Source organism: Phoxinus phoxinus, assembly GCF_949152265.1.
Source record: "Phoxinus phoxinus genome assembly, chromosome: 2".
NCBI lineage: Eukaryota > Metazoa > Chordata > Actinopteri > Cypriniformes > Leuciscidae > Phoxinus > Phoxinus phoxinus.
In genome coordinates this window covers 28,425,720-28,449,124 of record NC_136877.1, presented here as the reverse complement: position 1 = coordinate 28,449,124, position 23,405 = coordinate 28,425,720, and the positions used below count along the sequence as shown (strand labels likewise).

Sequence of the window (23,405 nt, the reverse complement as noted above, 5' to 3'; positions counted from 1 at the left end):
TACACTGCCTCAGAATCCGTTTCATGAGCTACCTTCGTGCGCAAACACTGCCTGCATAGTCACTGCCTGATAAAGCAGCGAGGCAGCTGCCTAAGTTTTCAGACGCAGCCACTGTCTCTGCCCCCTCTTCCCATTATTTCCTGTGCTGTCACCACTATTATTAATAAAAAAATATTAAAAAAGAGAAACCAGTAGACTCAGCCTAGCCCATTCACGCCTAGTGTACACTGCTCATGTGTATTATTGAAAGAATTGTCAATGTGTTCAACTCAACCTCAATCAAGGAGTTTATAGCCATAAACATATTTTAGCTGTATATTTTTATATTGCGCAGAATATTAATATATTTTATGGCACAATGGAAGTACAGAATGGCCTGCTGTTGTAATCCATCACAGAAGGTTTTATTATCTCTAACTCTAACAAAGACCAATAATTAGATTCCGTCTTACCATTTTAGGTTAACTGCACATCAGAAGTGTTAACTTTTATCTAACCTGATTTTGTAGATATGTATTGCACATATTTTTAAATTCATAATTGTAAAAAAATTTGTCATGCCTTTAGTCAGGAAAATGGCCAGCCACCCAATCGGAGCCAATCACATTGTGCTGGTGTTTTTGTGTGAACACCTGGGGCTTGATGTATAAACGTTGGTTATGCACAAAATGGGCATAAATATGTGCGTATGCAATTTTCCATGCACATATCGGGAATTATAAAAAATAAACTAGGTGTAAATATGTGCGCACCGTATGAACACTCTAGACCGTGGACTGCGAAGTAATGAAGTAAACAGAATGATTTAAAAACTCAGATTTTTCATATACACATTTAGATGAAATATTCCACTCTCATTAAGCACTGAGATTACATGAACTGTGCTACCTGTGCAGCATGCTGGTGCTGTTGGTGTCGTGTGAAGACACAAAGTAGCCTAATGATAAGCCCTTTCATGATATTTCCAATATTCTGAAAAATACCAATGTATTTGAAGGAGTTTGGAGGAAATGATGAGATATGCACGTTTTATTTGTAAAATGTTTTGTCAGTGAGTTCGACAATTATTTACACTGCAAAAATAAGGCCTATCTGTTTCCATTATAAAATATATAATCCTAATATATATGTTTACCTTGTAGGAAAAATATTGCATAAGACCATCTTGCATATTTTATTGAAGACAAGACATGGCTTAACTACTTGCATTAAAAAGCTTCATATTGCATCAGGAGTAGGAAGGTTGACGTCAGAAATGTAAACCTTTTGGAAAAGCTGACCAGCTGTCAGATGGAAATAGTTCATGTTGTCAGGGCTCTGTGGAGGAATGCATGCGGTTAAAGAAATGGCAACCCCCCTGACGGGGTATCTGTGCTCATCTCTTTCACAGCCTCTCAGGATCAACGGGGTCAAAGTTTACTCTGAGAACGTGGACAAACGGCAAATCATCATGGACCTTCAGATCAGGTGACATCACTTTGATAAGCCTTTCTGACATATTTTGATAATTCTGGTTGTGCCACGGTTTTTATTATGTGTCCGTTCTCTTACAGCTACGTTGGAAATACTGAAATCGATGTGGATATCAAAAGGTACTACTGTAGAGCAGGGATCAAAAGTATACAGGTATATTGTTATATTTTCTCATAAAACATTTAAGAGTGACATTCTCTTCTCTTGTGCCGCATAAGGCAGTAGATTGCGTTTTCCACTGTTATTTATACACAACAGATATACATCAGCTCTGTTATGGCATCTTCCATTGAGTTTTTCTCCATGACCCAATGGATTATGCCAGCCAAGGCCAGAGAATTAATTTGTTGGAGACAGAGAAGCTCTTTCCTATATTGTGATGCAACCACGTGTTTCATGGAAGGAATTCCGTGAACTGAACGGAGCCTATTTTTACAGAAAGGGTGTGTGTATTTATAGGAAGGCGTGTAACCAAATACTGAAATGCCCTTGTACTGTTTGTAATGCAGGATCAGAGATACACGCATGCTCACACAATGACAGTTTTGTGCATGATTAATGGAGCTATTTCATTCTCTCACATTAAACACGTAGTAAGGTAATCTCTTTGTGTGACAGCATGCTGTGTTTATGTATGATGTTTTTGTTTTTTTTACTGTACAAGGTCTAAAATACCTAGAGAGAGATATCTGTTAGCATTCCCATTCATGTTTATGATAGTTCTGAAGTATGAGACCTGGAGGCTGCCATCTTTACTTCATGGACACTCAAACAATTGAGATATAATTAAATAAATAACAGTCCATTTCATAGTTTTAAGAGCCCTCATACAGTAAAATAATTATTCACTGGTAAAAGATGTAGAATCATTTTAATGAAAAACTTTGTTACAAGGTGTCATGAAGTTGTTGAAATACGTGTATTCATATTGTGTATTCAAATTATTGTGTAAGTTTATACGTTTATTTATACGGCACCTTTCATACGCAATGGTAATTCAAAGTGGTTTACATATGAGTGATTAAAAATAATCATAAACCGTACCCAAGTAATAAAAAATAAATATATATATTTTTTTAATTATTACAAATAAGCAATAAAAAAAGAGTTGTACAATAAAACAAATAAGAAAAATATAAAATTTCTGTATACAAAATATTGAACAGTTTTACAGTTCTGACATTTGGGGTTATCGGTTGCTTATTGTCAGTTCTTTTTCACAGATTATTATAACCTCTAACCACTTATTATAACATCTAGTCAGATTTTCACAGCATTATAATGCTATGACACACTAAAGCCACTAATAACTCAGAAAAAGCCATTGTGTACATTGGCTGATATAACATTTTCCACTTAGTGTTATGATTCCATAAAGTCTGGTTGAGGAAGGACATTCCCTTGAGTTATTTGTTCTCATTAGCAGCTCTTTGGCAATGAATGATTCAAAACAGAAACTCAAAATGATGGTTGTAAAGGTAAATGATAGTTTTTCACCGAGCATGTGGAGCTCTGTCAAAAGCAAAATAAATAAATGCATCAGTATCAAGGTCCTGAAACATTCATCATCAGCCTTAGGCACTTAGTGGTTAGGTCGACGGTGCTGCTCTTTCACAGCAAAAATGATTCTCTTGTTTGTTGTTTTGCAGAAAAGTGAATCGTTCTTAGAACAAGATAGGTTTATATGATTTTTTTTTTTTTGATTTTCTCTCTCTCTCTCTCTCTCTCTCTCTCTCTCTCTCTCTCTCTCTCTCTCTCTCTCTCTCTCTTTCTCTCTCTCTCATGTACATGGCCTGATGTATGAATAGCTACATGGAGTTCTGCGAGTGATTCTTGAACCACTTTTGGGGAATATGCCGCTGGTTGGTGCTCTATCCCTGTTCTTCCTCAAGAAACCAGTGAGTTAACAAACTTGAACAATTCTATTCCCTTTTTTGCTATATTTGCTGCCTGTTGTCCTGACTTGTGTTCAACTTTTATTTTAAATAATGTGCGCATTTTCCTAAAAAAATCTATTTTACCATCGCAGGCAAATGAGCTTTGTCTTTTGAGTTGCTGTTGTTTGCAGTTATTTAGCTCTAGAAATAATATTGATTACATTTATATATTTAGCAGATGCTTTCTATCACGTGCATGCGTGATCCAACCCAATTGTTTGTGATTATGCTTGCAAGCTCAAGGTGATACTCCAGGTTTCATGGGTGAGTGTTAGGCCTAGAAAGGATGCATCTCAAGGAAGGAGGGTGTCTTATGAGAAAACCAGATAAGGTTGTGAAGAGAAGGCAAATGATCAGAAGTCAATGCTGACTTGGTCTTGTTAAAAAGCAGGAAATATTTTCACTTTGTTTTCAAAGTGTATCAGAGTGTCAGATAAGGTAATGTAGAAGACGAAAAGGTAAGCTGCAAGTCGTTTTTTATCTGTAATAGGGCAGCTGAATGACTTAGAGACAGTTACAGTTGTAGGAATACTTGGTGGATGGGAATGAGTCAAGAACTTAAGAGGTGTTTCTGTGGAACACACAATATATATTGAAGAACAAAACACTGGAGCTCAAATGACAATACAAAAAAAAGAAGATATTTCTCAAAATGTCTTATTTTATGTTTTTTTTAAAAATGTCAGTCATACAGGTTTGGAACGATATGATGACAGAAATTCCATATGACCTATTACTTTAATGTCCCTATAAAACCACACAGATCTATTGCTTTACAGATTGTCCTCACCTTCCGTGTCTTTTCCCACACACTCCATGCATTTTAGTGGCCTGAGGATTTTGATTCTTTTTAGAGACACATTTGACATTATGTGAGCAAGTGGAGGGTATCTTCTTAATCACTTCAGAAGATTCAGTGGCAACAACATGTAAGAACTTATTGGGAGTGCAGTTGATACTCATTTGCTGTATTATTATAAGAAAAAGATAAAGTTCCTAAAGACATTTTATCTAGTAGAACTGCATGATTGAGACTATTTCAACTTTGGTTTTCTAACCAGCATAAAATGATCTTTACAGCTCTAGCACGTGCGTAGCAGTGGCAGCCAGTCAGCGACACAGTCGGCACTGACCCAGATTCTACTGTCTGTCAGTACCAGATTAGTAGCCGTGCTAATTTCACAGCAGGTCATCATAGCTCAGCCTGATTCTAGCTCAAGCTCTGCTGCTGTTTTTGAATGATGGCTTGAATAAGGCTGGTGTAAGAAAACTGAATGGGGCTGTGTGAGGTGTCCTGTGGTCTGACTAGTTTTTGATGCACTGCAGAGGTGGCTTCTCTTTAGATATTCCTCTGCAGTGTGGGCGACACTGACACATCTTGCATTTGTTCCCATTTTAATGGATGCCGTCTATTTCTTAACTTATTTTCCTTCATTCCTTCCTTTCTTCCTATTTTTTATGCTGACACAGGGACACAGATTGTTCTCATCACAGTAACTAATAGTAGACACATACTTTAGTGTTGTTATTTATGGGCTGGCTTCACACTGGGGCTTGACATCCATGGGGATATTAAATTACTGGCCCAGGGATGTTCAGAGATTGTTGTTTTTTTGTGCAATTTGTCCTTGTTTTTCTTCTCTGAAAAGATATACCTGTATTTTCTCTACATTAGCAGTGTGATCTGTTTAAGTTATCTATGCTTCACTCACTCTCTCTCTCAAACCTCCTCATTCAGCTGCTGGACATAAACTGGACAGGCCTCACAAACATATTGGACATTCCAGGGCTTAAGTAAGTTAAAATTTCCCTCCTACAACGGATTATATCTGTACTTACTAAGACAACAGTCTTACATAACCTGTTATTTTTTTATTTTTATTTTCATGTTGGTCAGGCTTCTGGTTCAGTTTTGTTTGGATTTAATGGCCTCTTATAAAATGCAGAGTGTAGACTATTGTTATTTTTTTCTTCATTTAGTTGTACTTTGTTGTTGGCCTATACCCCATTTATTGTAGATAATTGAAAAAGCATTTGTAGAGCAGTATTAGTACATAATCAGTGTAAGACATCCTTCTTTCTCTCTAATGTATGTTGACTTTAATTAACTATAAGCTTTTATGTATATTATATTTGGACTGCCTCACTCTTGACTACTGTCAAGTTTACATTTTTGGCCACTTCATACTACCAGTCTGACATTCTTGACTGAATTCATGTTTCACACATAAAGGTTTATGCTTACATGTATGACATTTGTTTAATTTATTATATTAGTTGATTAGTTTAAAACCTTTTTACCTTTTAAAAAGCTTTATTTTTGATTCTGTTCAAACCTGGTTTATTCACTTCAAATACAGCAGATATTTAATCAGAGTTGACTGGATAACATGGAAAGTCTGCTTCAAATTGTACAGAGAGTGCATTTTCCTAACCTCAGTAAAACTGTTCTCAAACTACCTCAATAATGATTTATATATTGAATAATGTTTACTATATTGCCCTGCAAAACATACACACTTAAATGACAATAATTACATTTATGCATTATGCACGATTGCACGTCGATTCAGAGTAGCCGGTTTTCCAGTATGTGTTCCCTAGGAATTATTTAGACACACAAAAAAACAAATGTTTTCAAATTGCCTCTAAATGTCCACTGAAATGCCAGATTAGAAAGATCCTTAATGTGTTGGTGTAACATACTGTCTGCAGTAAAAAATTGGAGCAGATTCATGAGTGCTGCACCTCAGGATGTGCTGATCATGCACACACACACACACACACACACACACACACACACACACACACACACACACACACACACACACACACACACACACACACACACACACGTGAGTGATTACACAGCTCTAGCACAGTTTAAATCTGTATGTTTATTTTGCTGATTGTTTTGTGTATCATGTTTTTGCAAAACTGAATAATTGCACTAGTTGAGGCTGTTTGGTAGGTTGATCTTCTAATAATCCTTATTGCAAGGAAATAAGCAACATTAGGCTGTGGTCATTAGCACTGCAGCATTGAGAGTCCTTGTTCTTAGGCTATTCAAGTTTATTGGTGCTGCTTTGGATCTTCACTGCACAAAGGAAGTGCTGCTCCCATGTCAGCCATGCTCCTTGCATCATATAGCTAATGTAAGACTGAAGAAAAGCTGAGATCTGTCAGTCCAGGCAACCATAATACCCTAATGGAGTGTAATTCTGTGCTGTATATCTGTAGTGTCCCACTGTTTAGGACTGTTGAGTGATTGTTATAGTCTCAGAGAGCGCTAAGCTTGCATTATGAAGATGTTTAGGGAACTGCATCTGCTTGGGAAGCAAATCAATATGAGAGTTATGATCATCATTCTTGCTTTCATTTTTTTTTTAATGGTATTTATTAATTCTGTTCAGCGTATTGTGTTACCCAGTTTATGTTTGTGTTCTTTTATTACAAAGGAAGTAATTAACAATGAATCTGTGTTTTACCACAGCACTCTAAAATGTGAGAGATTAATTGTCAAGTGTTGCTGACAAGAGAGATGAGAAAGAAATTTGGACAGAAATGGGGAATAACAGATTGGAGTGGATTGCTACAGGGGAACAGGTGCAATGAATTTCACAAAATAGGTTTTGGTAAATGTAGAGAAAGGATTTGATGAGTGAGATAAGTTGAAGTGCATATAGCAGATTAAGGTTTTAATCAGGTAAAAGAGTAGAGATTTGTTTAAAACTAATTTATTTAATTCTACTTTCCATAGGGCTCTCAAGAAAGATTAAGTATTTTATCTTCATGACATGTACTTTGGCCTTGCACATCCCCCATACAAAGCTCTTAATGGATTTGTCTAATCGCCATGGGGTTTAGGGATACCTTTAAGAAGGTATAGGGATACCTTTTATTTACTTGGACATAATCAAAAGTAGTTACTTAAGCTTAACTGCTTAAGTTTGATGTTAATATGTCGAACAAGCTTTGAATTTTCTATGATGGATTCATAGTTTGCAACTCGCATCTGCATCATTCTGGGTTTTGTTGTTGAGTGTCGTGTTTCTTTTCCATGTAGTAGATGATGAGCTGAGTTCCAGGGAACTGATAAAATTTACCCAACAATGCACACAAGGGTTAATTTCTTGTTTTGTTTTAGTTTTTTAGTTCATTCATTTCTTCAAATTACATTGTTTGTAATGCTCAGATATCCTGATGTTTTTCTTCATAGCTTCTTGGGTGGTTCTTATGTTTCTTTTATGTTTTTGAGCATTGACCTCCACATTGCCATATGTGGATAATGATATTAATATTAAATGAATGATGAAATGATATTACATCAATGGAATGAACTGAATGTAATATTAATATAAAGCAAACCTATAGAATCTACTCAATAAATCTGAGGTAACAATTTGCACAAGTTTATTTGGGTAGATTTTATCCCATGTGTTGAATAAACAATTCAAAGTAGTAGTATGCGCACATACAGAAAACTTTAAGCAATTATAAAAAAAAAAGTCGGCACACTGCCACTGCTGCTTCCAAGGAATCAATTTATTGACCCATATATGAAAATAAAGTACCGGTATACAGAAAAAAACTAAATAGTAACCAACATTGACACAAAAAGGTGGAGAATAAATAAATAATAATAAAAAAATATATATAAAAAAATAACATTCTGTTATGTTGGTTACTATTTTGTATTTTTCTGTTTACTTTATTTCCATATATGGGGTGCTTTTTTGTATTTTTTCTCTCCATTTATTGGGTGATTGGCTTAATGAGTCGTATAATTAGATCAGGTGTGACGGATCATGTTGATATAAATTGGACCTTGCTGTGTACTTGTTTTTAACCTTCGGGTCGAAACATTGTACAGTTCAATAAATTGATTCTTTGGAAGCAGCAGTGGCAGTGTGCTGCTGACTTTTGAATAAACATTTCCTCAATTTAACAGCTATGACAATAAATTAGGTAAAGTCTTTCTAACTTTTGTCAATACATTACACAACTAATTATAAAAAGTAATACAAACTCTTGTTTATTATTTTATGTTTAAAATAACTTCTGCAGCTTGTATAGGAAATGTTTGCAATTAACAAGTAATAAGTAACTTGTACTTCCATTAGTACTGCTATTGCTCATGGATAAGAGCAACATATACACTATAAACCTAATGCATGTAGCCACCCTCAACCTAACCACAAACTATATTCTTCAGAATAATGGGAAACAAAAACTTTTTCCTTTACTCAAAAACACATGAAATAACTCTTAATATTTAGCATAATTATTTCATTATGATCCAGCCCTATGCAAAGCATGCTGGGAACTAAAAATCCACTGCCCAGTTAAGTACACTTAATTTTTGCATATTTAAGTAGATTAGACACAATTTAATTACCGTAAGTACACCACTCTTTACAAGACCAACTAGTATTATCAATAATATAGACTTCTTTAGACTCCATTAGCTAAGGGATTGTTCTCCGTACGGAACATTTTGAGTAGAGTTGAGGTTGTAGCAAATTAGCTCAAAAGGAAAAGATGCAGAGGAAGGAGAGGTCAAGTTAGCTCTGCCCCTTAGCTCCCGTTTTTGATGGGGCAAAACATGTTAAATTGGTCCCACCTTTCAGGGAGGCTGAGGTAGACTCCTATTTTACTGCATTTGAAGTGGTGACTGCGGCCCTTCAGTGGCCAAAAGAAATGTGGGCTCTTCTTTTACAATGTAAATTAGTTGGAAAAGCTCAAGAGGTATGTGCATCCCTGCCCACCGATACTACTGTAGTTTTGATTATGATGTGTTGCGTGCATATGAGCTAGTCCCAGAGGCTTACAGACCAAAATTCTGACATCATAAGGAAGTAGTCACGCAAACATTTGTTGAATTTTAAAGAGAAAAACCTTGAATTGCAAAACCTTGAAAAAAGCGAATTGTCTCCTCTTGTTTGCGTTCCTCCGAACTGGTGACCTAAACTTGTTTAGATACGAATTGTTCTGGTACTCGTACTGTCACACCTCAACGGCACTACACTTCCCAGCATCCCTCATGTTCCCCACCTGCACACTATCGGCCATCACCTGATCACCTATCACCTGCATCATCAATCACCATGGACACCTATGTTCTTCACAGCTGTCTGTCATTTGTCTCGTCAGCACCTTTGTATTTAGTTCCCTTCTGTCTGTGTGTGTGTGTGTGTGTGCGTGTGCGTGCGTGCGCATCCTGAGGTGCAGCACTCATGAGTCTGCTCCAATTTTTTTACTGCAGACAGTATGTTACACCAACACATTAAGGATCTTTCTAATCTGTGTGTGTGTGTACGGCCGCACAGTTCCTTGATTCTTACGTCGGAATGAGAGTTAGTTCCTAGCCATATAGGCTTGGAAAATCGCAACTTTTCATTTTCCGTCGATCTTAGTACACGGTTTAACTACAGAAGAGTCAAGTTTTAAATAGGAAAAATATTGAAACTCGTTGGTCATTTTGAAAGAAATGCTACTGGACTCATCAGAATCAAAGATCTATGCTAAGCTATGCTAAAAGTGGTACCGTCAGACCCGGAGTTCGGCTGAATGGATTCGAAAACGGTAAAACTCAACTGTTTAACTCTGGGGGAGTTGTAAAATGAGCCTATTTCCAAAAAAAGTGGAGTATCCCTTTAATACCGCCTTGATGGAAGCCTCTTTAACATCCGGAGGTTGCAGGCCTACACAAAGACCAAATCCTGCTGCATAGCTGAACTACAATATGCTGATGACTGCGCGATTCTAGCACATAGTCCAGAATCCATGCAGCACGCCCTCAACACAATATCCAGTCTCTACCAATTCTTTGGTCTTCAGGTTAACATTAAAAAAACTGAAGTTATTTCCCAAATCTTCTCTCAAACCTCCTCACCCCCCAGCTTTCATATAAGCGGCATTCAACTCAAAAATGTAGATCAGTTCACCTACCTTGGTTCAACTCTGTCCTCTTGCTGCTCCCTTGATATGGAAATACACACCCGTATCAAAAAAGCCTCTTCATCATTCGGTCGCCTTTGTAGTAGGGTTTTTGAAAACCGAAATCTGAGGGTCAGCACCAAGGTTGCTGTTTATAATCCTGTGTGTGTCTCCACCCTGCTTTATGGGGCGGAAACATGGACTCCATACAGCCGACATATTCCACTCTTGCAATCCTTCCACATCCGCTGCCTCCAGAAGATCCTCGGCCTCTCCTGAATGGACCGAGTCCAACATGCGGAAATCCTACAGAGCACCAATTCTATCTGCATGGAAGCCTCTGTGGCTAAGAAACATCTACGATGGATAGGGCATACCATCCGTATGCTGGACCACCGCTTGCCTCGCCAAGTCCTCTATGGCCAACTACAAGGCGCCAAACGAGCAGCTGGTGGACAAAAGAAGCGCTATAAGGACTACACCAAGGGACTTTTAAAGCATTCCAACATCAATCCCATGCAGCTTGAAGCTCAGGCACAGGACAGATCAGCCTGGCAGGTTACCTGTGCCCAAGTAGTTTCACAAATCCACGACAAAGACCAACAGCGGAGAGCCGAGAGACACAGACAAAGATACCAGAGGGCAGCTGGGGCTCCTCTGTCCTTTGGTTTTTCCCTGCTCCACCTGTGGACGAGTGTGCGGCTCAAGTATCGGCCTCAACGCCCACGAGAAGTGGCACCAACGGCAATGTCGTTGATCCCCGCCCTAACCCTGAAGCAAGCGTCATCATCGGAAACGATGGACAGCCAAGAGTGCGTGCGTGCGTGAGTTAGTTAGTTAGTTAAGCTTCTGCCCGTCAACCCTGTACCTGTGTGAGTTAATATAGTAAAAGTTTGTATTGGAGCTTTTTGCCTCTTCGTCTTCTTCAGCCTGCGCGCCACACCGTGACAGAAGAACGGACTACAAAATGAACGAGGACAGCATTTCACAGAACGTCCGGTCGCTGGAGGATTATGTGGAGTACCTCGAACTCTATCACGAGGCACGCTGGGATGATGAAACTCTAAAACAGCTTTTCTGGAGCAGGGTGGATGATATACTTGGCCAGATGCTGCTGTTGGGGGAGGATCACCTTCCTTTCATCGAGTTTGTTGACTGCGCCTTGTGGGTGTGCGGATCCTCCCTCACTGTGTGAGTCGTCAAGGACGACGAGAACATGATCTCCGATTCCCCAGGACTATCAACACCTCCAGCAGCCATCTCTATGCCCGCACCAGAGATAACCCTTCGTCCCAGCCCGGAGCGTCCCCTCGAGACCGTCCTTGTTGAGTCCCCTGTTCCTATCCTCATCCAAAGTCCTGAGGAAGTAAACTTAATTGATTTCGACACCGATGTACCCTGTCTTCCTCCGGACCTTCACGTCCCGCCTGATCTTCACGTCCTGCCTGACCAGCCTGATCTTCACGTCCTGCCCGACCAGCCTGATCTTCACTTCATGTCTACCGAGCCTGAGATTCTTCTCGTCATGTCTGCCGAGCCTGAGTGGCTTTACTTCATGTCTGCCGAACCTGAGCCTTCTTCACGTCAGTCCTGCCGAGCCTGAGCTTCTTCACGTCAGTCCCGCCGAGCCTGCACTTCACGTCAGTCCTGCCAAGCCTACGCATCACGTCATGCGCGCCGAACCAGGGACTGCTCACGTCATGCCCGCCGAGCCAGAGACTGCTCACGTCATGCCCGCCGAGCCAGAGACTGTTCACGTCATGCCCGCCGAGCCTGAGCTGCACGTCAGTCCTGCCGAGCCTGAGCTTCACGTCAATCCTGTCAATCCAGTTCCTCCTTGGTCCTCACTCCCTCTGTCTCCACCGTGCCCTTCTGTGTCCCCGCCTGCACCTCAGTTGCCAAAGCCGGCGGCCCTGCCATGTCCCGCCGGATCCTCTGTGACGCCTGGGCTCGTCGGCTCTCCGGCTCCACCCTGGTCTCCTCTCGCACCTGCTCTGCCCCGTCAGTCGGCCCCCTGGAGTCATCAGCCCTGCCTCCTCCATGGCTCCTCCCTCTTTCATCTCCGCCCTGCACAACCTGATCTGCCGTGGCCACCTGATCCGCCCTGGCCGCCTACACCGTCTGCTCCGCCCTTGTCCCTCCTGCCTTCTGTCTGCCCTTCACCTGCTCTTCGTCCTCCTCCTTAGCCCCCTCCCTCCGCAATTGGTCTATCTTAGGCGCGAGGTTGCGCCTTGCGGGAGGGGAAGTACTGTCACACCTCAACGGCACTACACTTCAAAGCATCCCTCATGTTTCCCACCTGCACACTAGAGGCCATCACCTGATCACATATCGACTGCATGTCATCAATCAACATGGACACCTATGTTCTTCACAGCTGTCTGTCATTTTTCTCCTCATCACCTTTGTATTTACCTTTATTTGTATATACCTTTGTATGTCCGTTCTACTTTGTATTCTGTGTGTGTGTGTTAACCTTCTGCCCGTCAACTCTGAACCTGTGTGAGTTACTATAGTAAAAGTACTATAGTAATAATACTATACAAAAATCCTTTTTGCCTCTTCGTATTCTTCAGCCTGCACACCACTTTGTTAGGTTATGGTGTGCTTAAATAAATAGTTTATTTCTGTTTTGTTTGTTATTTTTGCATACCCATTTCCGAAGCTCAGTGGCCTGTAAAAGGAACAGGCCGAACACTCCTACAATAAATGAAAGAAAACCTACGCTGTTCTTCAGTTATGTTACGCCACGCCGTTCCTAGACTGGACATAACATGATTTGGATGTAACTTTTGGTGGTCTTATATATTTCTCTGTGTGCAGTTGTTTTTCAATTGGTTTGATTCTTACTTTTCTTATTGCCATGGCAAATATTATTTGTCTTCCTGTACAGTTCGCCAAGGACTGCTCGTATCTGTGTGTTTTAAGATGACTTTAAACCCAGGTGGCACTGACAGAACTACAGCCTTTTCAACAAAGACAGGCAGCTGCCCAGAGACAGGAAAAAATGTGTGACAGGAGTAAAATGTGAGAGGGGGGAGCTGAGGAATTTCAGCACAGTCCTCAAAATGGCACTATTGCTTCTGTGTGTTTCCTCTCCATTGCCTCTTCCCCTTCTTGTGCTTGTATTTTAACAAGGTTGTAGTGTTTTTGTGTTGGGACAAGCAGGCTTTGGGCCAATTACTGTAGATGCAAATACTGTCACACCAAATGCTGCTGCAGGAGCCCGCCGAAACGTAGAAAATGTATTCATGCTAATGTTACAAAAACATACTTGATTAAACAGTGTCAGATGATCTTTTGTCAAATTGTTGGTTTTGTCAGCAAGTCAACATTTGAATGCAGTTTTTGTGGCTGGCAATACATCCGGGAGGGACAGGATTATGTTTAAAAAAATGTCTTTAAATCATCTACGTCAGTATATCTATATCAGTTAGACTTTGTTTTAAGGCAATTTCTAACTTCTTCAGTAATTATGTAATGCTTTATATTTTTTAATATTTATTTATAGATATTTTTATTGTCTGTTCCTGTATACCGAGGTTTCATTTACATCACCAACTAATGCAGAAACATTTAGACTCCATTAAACAGTTTTAAATTTCTCGCTGAGTCATTGATCTCTATGCTGAACATTTTGAGCAGGTTTGAAATGTTTATTTTTTTTTTCAAACTATTTTTGTCTTGTGGTTTCTTTCCAGTCATTCATAACACTACCTCTGCTTTTAACTCTCTGATGCATTATTTAATAAACCACAAAGGAAAAATATCCTAATGTTGTGTTTAACATCAAAACAAGAATTGTATAATATTTTCGCCCTACCAAACTATTAAAAGTGGTACTTTACCACTTTAGTAATAATTCATGTTTATCATGATTTCTTTTTCATTGGCAGTGGCTTTTCAGACCACATGATCCAGGATATTATCAGCACTTACATGGTGTTGCCCAACAGGATCACTGTACCACTGATAGGTGAGGTTGAACTGGCACAGCTCCGTTTCCCTATGCCAAAGGTGAATACTCAAACACATACACAACTATCTCAGTTCTTATTATTTGGAAAACCTTCCGTTCATATTAATATTCAGTAATCTCTTGCTATGTTTAATTCTCTCACACACTCATTAGGGAGTTCTAAGGATTCATTTTCTTGAGGCTCATAATCTGGAAGTTAAGGACACATATCTAGGCGGATTGATCAAAGGCAAGTCTGACCCATATGGCATGCTGCTTGTCAGCAACCAGCTCTTTAGAAGCAAGACCATCAAAGAATGTCTGCACCCCAAATGGAACGAGGTGTATGAGGTGAACACACACACACACACACACACACACACATATACATACACACACTAATTTGCTGCACTCATAAGACTCATGCACATACACTAAAATGTGTATTCCTGCGTTTTGTTTATTAGGCACTAGTATATGAACATTCAGGACAGCATCTGGAAATAGAGCTTTTCGATGAAGACCCAGATAAAGATGACTTCTTGGGCAGGTGCCATATTCATTTATGTAGCTGAAATGTACAACATTATTTATTATATAGCTTTTTAAAAACTTGTAATGTTTCATTTATTTTTTTTCCAGTCTAATGATCGACTTGAGTGAGCTTCATAAAGAACAGAAGGTTGATGAGGTAATACGTTCACACTTTCGTTCTTGTTGAGGCTAATTTATAGCTCACATCCCTCTCATTAATGAACTGACATTGAGCTTCCTAAATTATTGAGATTATTCTGTATTGGCAGGCATTGATTCTTCCTTTATCCGCTGCCCCCTTATATACTATATATATATATATATATATATATATATATATATATATATATATATTAAATGTCTGTTTCTAATGTATGCATTAAAACGTAGATGTTTTGAAGAAAATTACAAATAGTTTTCAGTTTCAGTATTCATTGATATTACTCTTTACATTACCTACTAGTAGTAGTAGTAGTAATACAAGGTTCATTAAACCGGTTTAGTTGTTTGAGTGATTGATCTCTATGCAGAACATTTTTGAGTTTTCAAACTATTTGAGTCTTTTGTTTTCATTCCAGTTATTCATAACACTGCCTCTGCTTTTAAATTACAGAGGGAAAATATATTGCCTTTTTAGTTCAAAACAAGATATTTTTCCACAATTAATATCCAGAAGTACATTCTTGTTATCCTTAAACCAATGTCACCAGGTTTTATTTCAGCACCCTCTAATTAATAAACTGACTTTGAGTTTCCAAAGTTGCTGAGATACTGCTGTATTTAAAATTTCATAGACATTTTTTTCATCTTTCCAAAGAAAAGTTTATCATCCGTTTTTTATTTCATCACTGTTTTGGAATGCACAGAATGTTCTTTAAGCCCATTGCTGCCATTCCAGTGCATTAAACACTTTTTTTTCTGCAGTGGTTTGACTTGGAAGAAGTCACGACAGGCAAACTTCATCTGAGATTAGAGTGGCTTTCATTGTACCCGAGTGATGAAAAACTAGATCAAGTATGCACAAACTCTCTGACCGACACTGATAGAGATGATTTAAACATAACTAGCTAAACCTTTGATCATTTCATTCTCTTTTGCTCTCTTATTAGGTACTGGGGTGCATAAAGGCTAATGACAATCTCTCTTCAGCTCTGCTAGTTGTTTACCTGGACTCTGCCAGTAATTTGCCAGTAAGAATAAGTATACTTTTGTGTGTGCGTGTAGCCGTGTACATAGGCTCTGCCTGAGGATCTGCTGTTGATGTTTTTCCTTCTGCAGAACACAAAAGATTATGTTTTATACAATTTATATTTTATACTATTTTGTCCATACAACGAAAGTCAATGTGGCCCAAAACAACACTGCAATTTTCATTTTAGGTTAATGGTTACTTTAAGGAAAATTTTATTTTTATGTGGCACCTTTAATTATGTGACCATAGAATTATGTACTTAACAGAGTCAGGAAATGTAATTTAAGTAGTTTTCAGTTTCAGTTTCATTGACATGACATTTACATTACCAACAAGTAGTAATACAAGCTTCATTAAACAAGATCAGTTGCTTGCTGAGTGCTTGATCTAGTATATGCAGAACATTGAGTAGCTTTGAAGTTTTCTAACTATTTGAGTTGTTTTATTTTCACTCCAGTAATTTATTGTCAGAAAGGGAGTGACTCTTGACCCAAACATACAGTAGTCATCCAGTCTTGCCCACTTTTTTAATGCATTGTGCCTTCCTCCTCTACTGTAAGAGTGTCTTTGAGGGCAGCTTTGGCTGTGGAAACCTAAAGGAGAGGAGGGCCTCTGGTCTAGTCTTTTGTGAGAACCCCGACTCTCTCTATAGAACGTTATTTGTGAGTTTGCCAGTAATCTGCATCCTGGTTCTCCAGAACTAGCTGTAGCTGTTTACCTAACAGTGTGAATAGACATTTCTTCCAGTCAAGCTTTTCTTCAGTAACAAGGAAACAATGCAGATTTACGTTGATCTAGTGCATGTGTTTTTTACATGTTGGGCATGTGTAACGCGTAATTGTCATGCAATAAACCTGAAGTCTTTAACCATGCTCCTGGGAAATGTATTCCCAACCGTCTTCAAGCTATCCTACACATCTTGATTAGCTTGTTCAGGTGTGTTTGATTAGGGTTGGAGCCCAACTCTGGTCCTCAGGAGCAGGGTTGAAGATAAACTATGAACATCACATTTCTTAGATCTTTGTCCCATTCAAAACTATTATAATCGCTCAGTAACTAAGAATGTATATTTTTTATTACATATAATTTGTGTTTTATCAGACTGTCAGAGGCCAAGGTTTATATATACATTTTGTTCACCATTTATTTTTAACTGATTCTGAAGTCACATTAATCTTAATCTTAGATTAATCTTAGACTAGACATATGATTGACGTTTCCTGGTCTAAGAGTAAGTTAGCAGTCTGAAGAGTTGGGACAAAACTAGGTTATTTAAAGGTCTTTGTATCCCTGCCAACATTGTTTCAGTGAAAAGAAATATAAATATGGTTTTCGATATGTATTTGATTTTAATACATATTTTATTAAGAATCTGTAAGATTGGACCAATCTAACTATCATTCTTGCATGTCCTTTTCTAATAACTTTCCTGTTTTCAATTTCTCTCAAAACTTCCTGTGGAAAGACCAATCCTCTTGACTTTAACCCTGATGGCCCCAAACCCCCTTATAAAGGCCTGAAGGTACATAGAGAATGCATGCATTTCAAACAGTGACATGCATAACAGGCACTGCACTCATATCTGGTATATTTGTAGCCTAAGCATGAGTTCACATCTTTTATGATTTTCTTCATTCTTTTGTGATTGGGTTTATTTCTTAAATGCTTCTCCAATGTATTCTTCCCTCATGCCTCACTGCATGCATTTATAGTCCTTTGGATTTTGCAGATTGTCAATATACATTTTTCTCTTTTTTTGCTTTTATTAACTTAACACCAAATTCATTGAGTTAATATACTACTGTATACGTTTTTTTTAACTTAATTTAAAGCTGCATTCGGTAACTTTTTTTGTGTGTTCAAAATGTACAAAAATTATATAATAAGCGAGTACATCATAAATCCATTTTCCAAACCGTGTTTTTGTTTTATCCTGAATCACTATGGTACACCTATTAGAAGTGTTTATAGTCTAAATATTTTAGACTGGTATGGGTCGTACCACTGCAGAGTTGCCTAGTACTTGTCATAGACATTAAGATAGGGAGAAGTAGCTTCGGCTACAATGTTCTTCCGCAAGATGCATACAGCTCTGTTTATTAACCGCTAGAGCGTCAAAAGTTATGGACTGCAGCTTTAATTATTATTTATTCTTAATTTATTCCAAATTAAAACAGGAGGCTTATTGTATTTACATTGCTGGTATTTTCACCTTCTTACCACAAAGCGCTAGTAAAAAAAAACATAACATAAATAAAGGCTTACTGATTTATGATATAATTTGTATTCAATCTAGTATATGCAGGAAATATTGTATTATGTTACCAGAAAGCAGATGTTAAGTAGATTTGGTGACTATTAAAGGAGACAGTCATATATGGTGACTGTCATATAATACTGTACAATTAAAGTTTTCTTTCTTTTTTGTTCAACAGTCTGGGAAGAAAGTGAGCATAGATCCAAATCCTTTTGTCAAACTGACTGTAGGAAAAAAGATGTATACAAGCAAGGTAACATTTATAAATCAGCTTTACCCTGTTTGAAGACTAACAGCGCATATATACCGGTAATCAGTCCTGTTTTGCTCCTGTATTTTCAGGTTAGGTATAAAACTTCTGAGCCGCTGTGGGAGGAGGCCTTTTCCTTCCTTATCAACAACCCCCACACTCAGGAACTGGAAATTGAGGTGTTCTATAAGAAACCACACCAAAAGCATGAATGTTAAAGTCTGCATGAAACAGAAATTGCGCTGGGGTCTTTTATCCTATTGCGTAGTATATCAGAGTGAAACGGCTTCTCGAACAAAATGTAGGGTGTGATTTGATTTTCTCCATCAGGAATTTATTGGATTGTTGTATCATTGTGGTTTGTTATTGCTATGATCTCATGTGAGAGACGGGATGTCCCGCCCTTGAGCCAGTAAACATGTTAAACACATCATCAGAGAAAAGAAGAGATGTCACTGCAAGTGGTAGTGGAAATTATTTTGATTAAAGATTACGAGGCCACATTAATATACAAATAAAATAATGGTGTGCATGGATAAACCATTTATAATAAATAGCACAATATTCCATAAAAATAATAATCGTCCATTTTGATTTAATGGTGTCTTTAAGTAATTAATAATGACTAAAATAATGTCCGGGGGTCCGGGGTTCTTTCTTTTTCTATTTTAGCCCCTGACCGCTTTTTTGCTTTATACATCTTTTTCGACGACAACTCACTACTCACCTGCTCGCTCAGCACTCACGGCGCCCACGCTCGCTCGCGATATTATTTGAGGGGACCCTTCTATGTCAAAATTCTATGATGAAATCTTATGAGGGCGCCTACTCTGTTAGTCCTCTAAAATGTTATATAAGGAAATGCAGAAATTATTTAGAAACGCACAACAGCAGCTACATCACAATCGCTTTTTTTTTCATCGCTTTGGCATATACCCACTTTTTGCGCCACTGGCAGGCTTATGTGCCGGGGCTGAGCCCTGGAGAGCCCCGGCCCAATTTAACCACTGCATACAATCCTCAAAAAGAGACACAGAAGCCCCTTTCACACAGAGATTCCGGAAAAAAATACACGGATAAAGTGACCCGGGATTTGACCCGGGTTCGTTTGAAAATGGTTCATTCACACTGCCAGTGATTTGCCGGAATCAGAGAGCGCGTTCACACACAACCCGGGTATGTCCCGGATAGACGCGTGACGTTATGATGTGACGTATAAGGTGGCGAACGAACGATCTCAGCTTCGGCGCGGATTGCAAGGAGCTCTCGGGTCTCTGCTTCAGTCCAGTTTGCAGACATCTTTTCGTTCTTTCTTGTATCGATGACGAACACAAACTTTCTTCTAACAGAGTAACAGAGTCGCACGATAACTACCACATTGCGAAGGCTCGTGCATCATCACTACGACACACCCCTTACGGCATTTGTCCTGGCTTTTGTTCACACAGCGCGCGTTCCGGGTCTGAACACGGCAATGTTACTAGGTCCCCAACCCGGCATCGATCCCGGCATTAAACCCGGGTCGTGTTTGCGTTCACACAGAAGGCGTTCCGGCAATTTGCCGGCAATTTGCCGGGTTCAAAGTGCTGTGTGAATGGGGCTAGACAGTGTTTTGTATGTGTCAAATGACATGTATAGATGTTGTTTGTGTGTCTCAGGTGAAGGATAATAAGCACAAGTGCTCTCTGGGTAGTGTGCAGCTGGCACTCGGTTCTCTCCTGAAGGAGGCGGACATGACGCTAAATCAGCAGTTCCCCCTGCAGAACTCTGGCCCCAACAGCACCCTCAAACTCAAAATGGCTCTCAGGGTTGGTGTGTCTGTGTGCGATAATTATTATTATTTGTGTATGTTTCATTCAGCACTTCAATACGTTTTGTCCATATAAATATGTTTTTGTGTAAACAGGTCCTCTGTTTGGAAAAGGAGGTCACATCCAGCCAACCATCATCTGTCCGAGTTCGACACACTAGTCAGAATAACACTTACGTGTCCCCACAATCTCAAACCGCTACTAGCACCAGCAACTCCACAGTCATCCAGCCGTCACATAACCCACCATGTACCCCTCCACCGGACACCCCTCAAGGGAAAAGAGGATCGGATGGCTCCCCGGTGCGGCTTGCGGAGGTAGGCCGCAGTGTTTCCAGTCTAGTGATAAGCAGCTCGCACAAGCATCAGACTCACAGAGACTCTACTCCTAGTCTGGCCTCCGACATTTCACTGCCCTGTGCCACAATGGAACTGCAGCAGCGGTTACAGCAGCTACAAAAGTGAGTCTGTGTTCGTGTCACACACTGATTCCCTATATGCAGAAGTCATGTTTGCGGTTTGCTTTTTTCTTGTCAATGCAATTTCATTTTGTTAGGAGTCACACTGCCATTTTCTGTTGTGTATGAGAAACACCAAAAGCCAAATAAGTCGCAACAGCAGTACCCAGTTCATTGCGAACCATTTATCTGCACCGCCCAATGAACAACACGGCATGACTTATTGGATAGCACTGAGCAGATTTGGTCTCTACTGAGGCACCCAAAACAATTTGAACAGTGAAGCAGTGGAAAGTGTGACACGACCCATTTGTTTTTGTCACTGATTCCCTTTTACAAACGCCTATGGCATCTCAAATAGCTCAGCTAGTTGAAACTATTACACTACCTGGACTATTTTAGCAGTAGTTTTGCATATTTATACTACCGTAAATGTAATGAAATTATTCAAATAAACCACTGTTCAAAACTTCTTTTTTTTTCAAAATAAATAAATAATTTATTTAACAAGGATCCATTTCATTGATCAAAAGTGACAGTAAAGACATTTATAATGTTACAAAATGTATGCATCAAAGAATCCTGATTTCTGAAGGATCATGTGGGACTGAAGACTGTTGTAAAGGCTGCTAAAAGCCTATTATTATTTGCCATAATTTCTGTTTTTATAACAAACTGTAGTTACATCTAACTGTGGTAATGAGGAGCCATTCATCGTTTTACCTGTTGATTGTGAAAAGTGGCTGTTAAATAACAGAATCTATCCAGGTTGTGTGAGTTAAGAGGAAAAAGAGTTAAAAATATATAATCATAAAGTTATAATTCAAAAAGTACTTCAAATATTTAAAGTCAATTTAATTTGGAATGGAGTGCATCAAAGAAGGCATACAAAATAAGATCAGGAACATGCATTAAGAAAAGGAAATATAGTCCATTTTGAATTCATGTTTACTTTAAGAATTTGTTAGAAGAAAAACGTAGTCCCACTCTCTTGTCAGATGAACATGCTGTTTCTCTGTTACAGCGGCTCTGGGCTGAGGCAGTATCCGCTTGGTGAAGTCCAGCTCACTATTCGACACAGCTCACAAAGGAATAAACTTATTGTAGTGGTTCATGCCTGCAGGTAACCTTCATACCAAACATACTGTACAGTCCTCCTTTCTATATTTTAGTACCACTTCCAATCATTTTTGTTTGCTTTTTTTTTTTTTTTACACTGAACACGTACAGGATATTAGTGAGGTTTTTTTTGCCAGATGATCAGTGGTTAACTCTCTTGAGCAGGGCTTGACATTAACTTTTTTGCTTTAATATTATTTCATTATTTGGCAGCCGGTATATTAGGCTGCTGTTGCTTTAAGACACGGACCCATTATACTGTTTTAAAAAGCTAATATACTTGTCTTTATGTGCAAGCACTTTGGGTGTGAGCACAAAATCTGCGGGAATGAGTACAATTATGCTCAATATGTGCAATCCCTCACCCTGTAACACCAACAATATTCATCCGGAGCAAATTAAACGCATTTAGAATTAATTATTTAGAACTAAATTAGTTCAGTATCGACATGTATTGAAAAATCAATGTTTTTGACAACACTAGATTGCACTTAGTTTATTATTTTAGATGCCTTTTTAAAGACTACAATTGAAAAAGTTATATTAGGTCTATTGTTGTGGCAAAAACAATATTTAACAAACGCAGCATTCCCAGGCAAAAGAGACGTCAAGATTCAAATTGTATTTAAAAGAAAAGATACATTTATTCTTGCAAGAATAGTTCCCATTCTAGCCACACAGCCCAGCTTCCCTTCTCTTGAGTATTAAAAACAGTGTGTGCAAATAATGGGGGACACGTTTTTGCATTTGTAAGTTTAAATTTGTATAAATGTGACAAAACAGGTCTCTGTGAAAATACTTATCTTGCTTTTGTGTAAATGTGTTTCCGTGTGTCATAATCACAGAAACCTCATAGCACTGACCAGAGATGGCTCAGACCCATACATCCGCCTGTACCTGTTACCAGACAAGAGCCGGAGTGGCCGCAGAAAAACCAGTACACTCAAGAAGACGCTCAACCCCGTCTATGACCACTTGTAAGAAACTCACTGAACACACAGTCAGACACAAGACCAAGAGTACCAACCAGCAAACCTTGAATTATATTCTTCATAATAATTGGTACAAAAGTACTTTTGAAAAAGAAGTACACTTTCGCATTTTTTAAACAGATAACACATTATGGAAATAAAACTGAAGGAATATACTTAAAAATGAACTTAAGTGTGACATAAATGTTATGTTTTGTACACATTTATAATGATAAAGTCGCAATTTAGTACATTTAAAATATATAAACTTTAAATGTAATATCGAATAACACTTAATATCGAATAATCACTTTACATGTGCTTTAGTCAACACATACATAAGTGTCCTTCTTTTAGGGGCTGTTTACACAATACCGTTTTCAAATAAAACCTGAAGACTTTTTATGCGTTTTGGCCATTTATTTACACGACAGCGGTGTTTTCGTAGCCTGAAATCTCAAACTTTTGAAAACGGGTTTCAAGTGCACGTTTTTGAAAATGACACCC

General features: G+C 38.7%; 1 protein-coding gene across 3 annotated transcripts in view; it reads left to right on the top strand.

Annotated features, from left to right (window-relative positions):
• esyt2b (extended synaptotagmin-like protein 2b) overlaps positions 1-23,405 on the top strand; it is a 32,775-nt gene that overhangs the window by 6,660 nt on the left and 2,710 nt on the right. Inside the window, exons 4-21 of one of the 3 annotated variants that reach the window (XR_013796182.1) lie at positions 1,391-1,467; positions 1,554-1,626; positions 3,282-3,371; positions 5,149-5,204; positions 14,246-14,366; positions 14,482-14,658; positions 14,775-14,857; positions 14,950-14,998; positions 15,766-15,855; positions 15,951-16,031; positions 17,499-17,555; positions 18,469-18,543; positions 18,633-18,719; positions 20,199-20,348; positions 20,447-20,668; positions 20,743-20,811; positions 21,833-21,931; positions 22,773-22,904. Coding sequence is in view for 2 of the 3 variants with exons in the window: in XM_079600122.1 (XP_079456248.1) it covers positions 1,391-1,467; positions 1,554-1,626; positions 3,282-3,371; positions 5,149-5,204; positions 14,246-14,366; positions 14,482-14,658; positions 14,775-14,857; positions 14,950-14,998; positions 15,766-15,855; positions 15,951-16,031; positions 17,499-17,555; positions 18,469-18,543; positions 18,633-18,719; positions 20,199-20,348; positions 20,447-20,811; positions 21,833-21,931; positions 22,773-22,904 (1,862 nt within the window). In the remaining variant the exon portion in view is untranslated. Of the gene's footprint in view, positions 1-1,390; positions 1,468-1,553; positions 1,627-3,281; positions 3,372-5,148; positions 5,205-14,245; positions 14,367-14,481; positions 14,659-14,774; positions 14,858-14,949; positions 14,999-15,765; positions 15,856-15,950; positions 16,032-17,498; positions 17,556-18,468; positions 18,544-18,632; positions 18,720-20,198; positions 20,349-20,446; positions 20,812-21,832; positions 21,932-22,772; positions 22,905-23,405 lie in introns of all 3 variants that reach the window. The other 2 variants (XM_079600122.1, XM_079600123.1) reach the window with 2 other exon arrangements.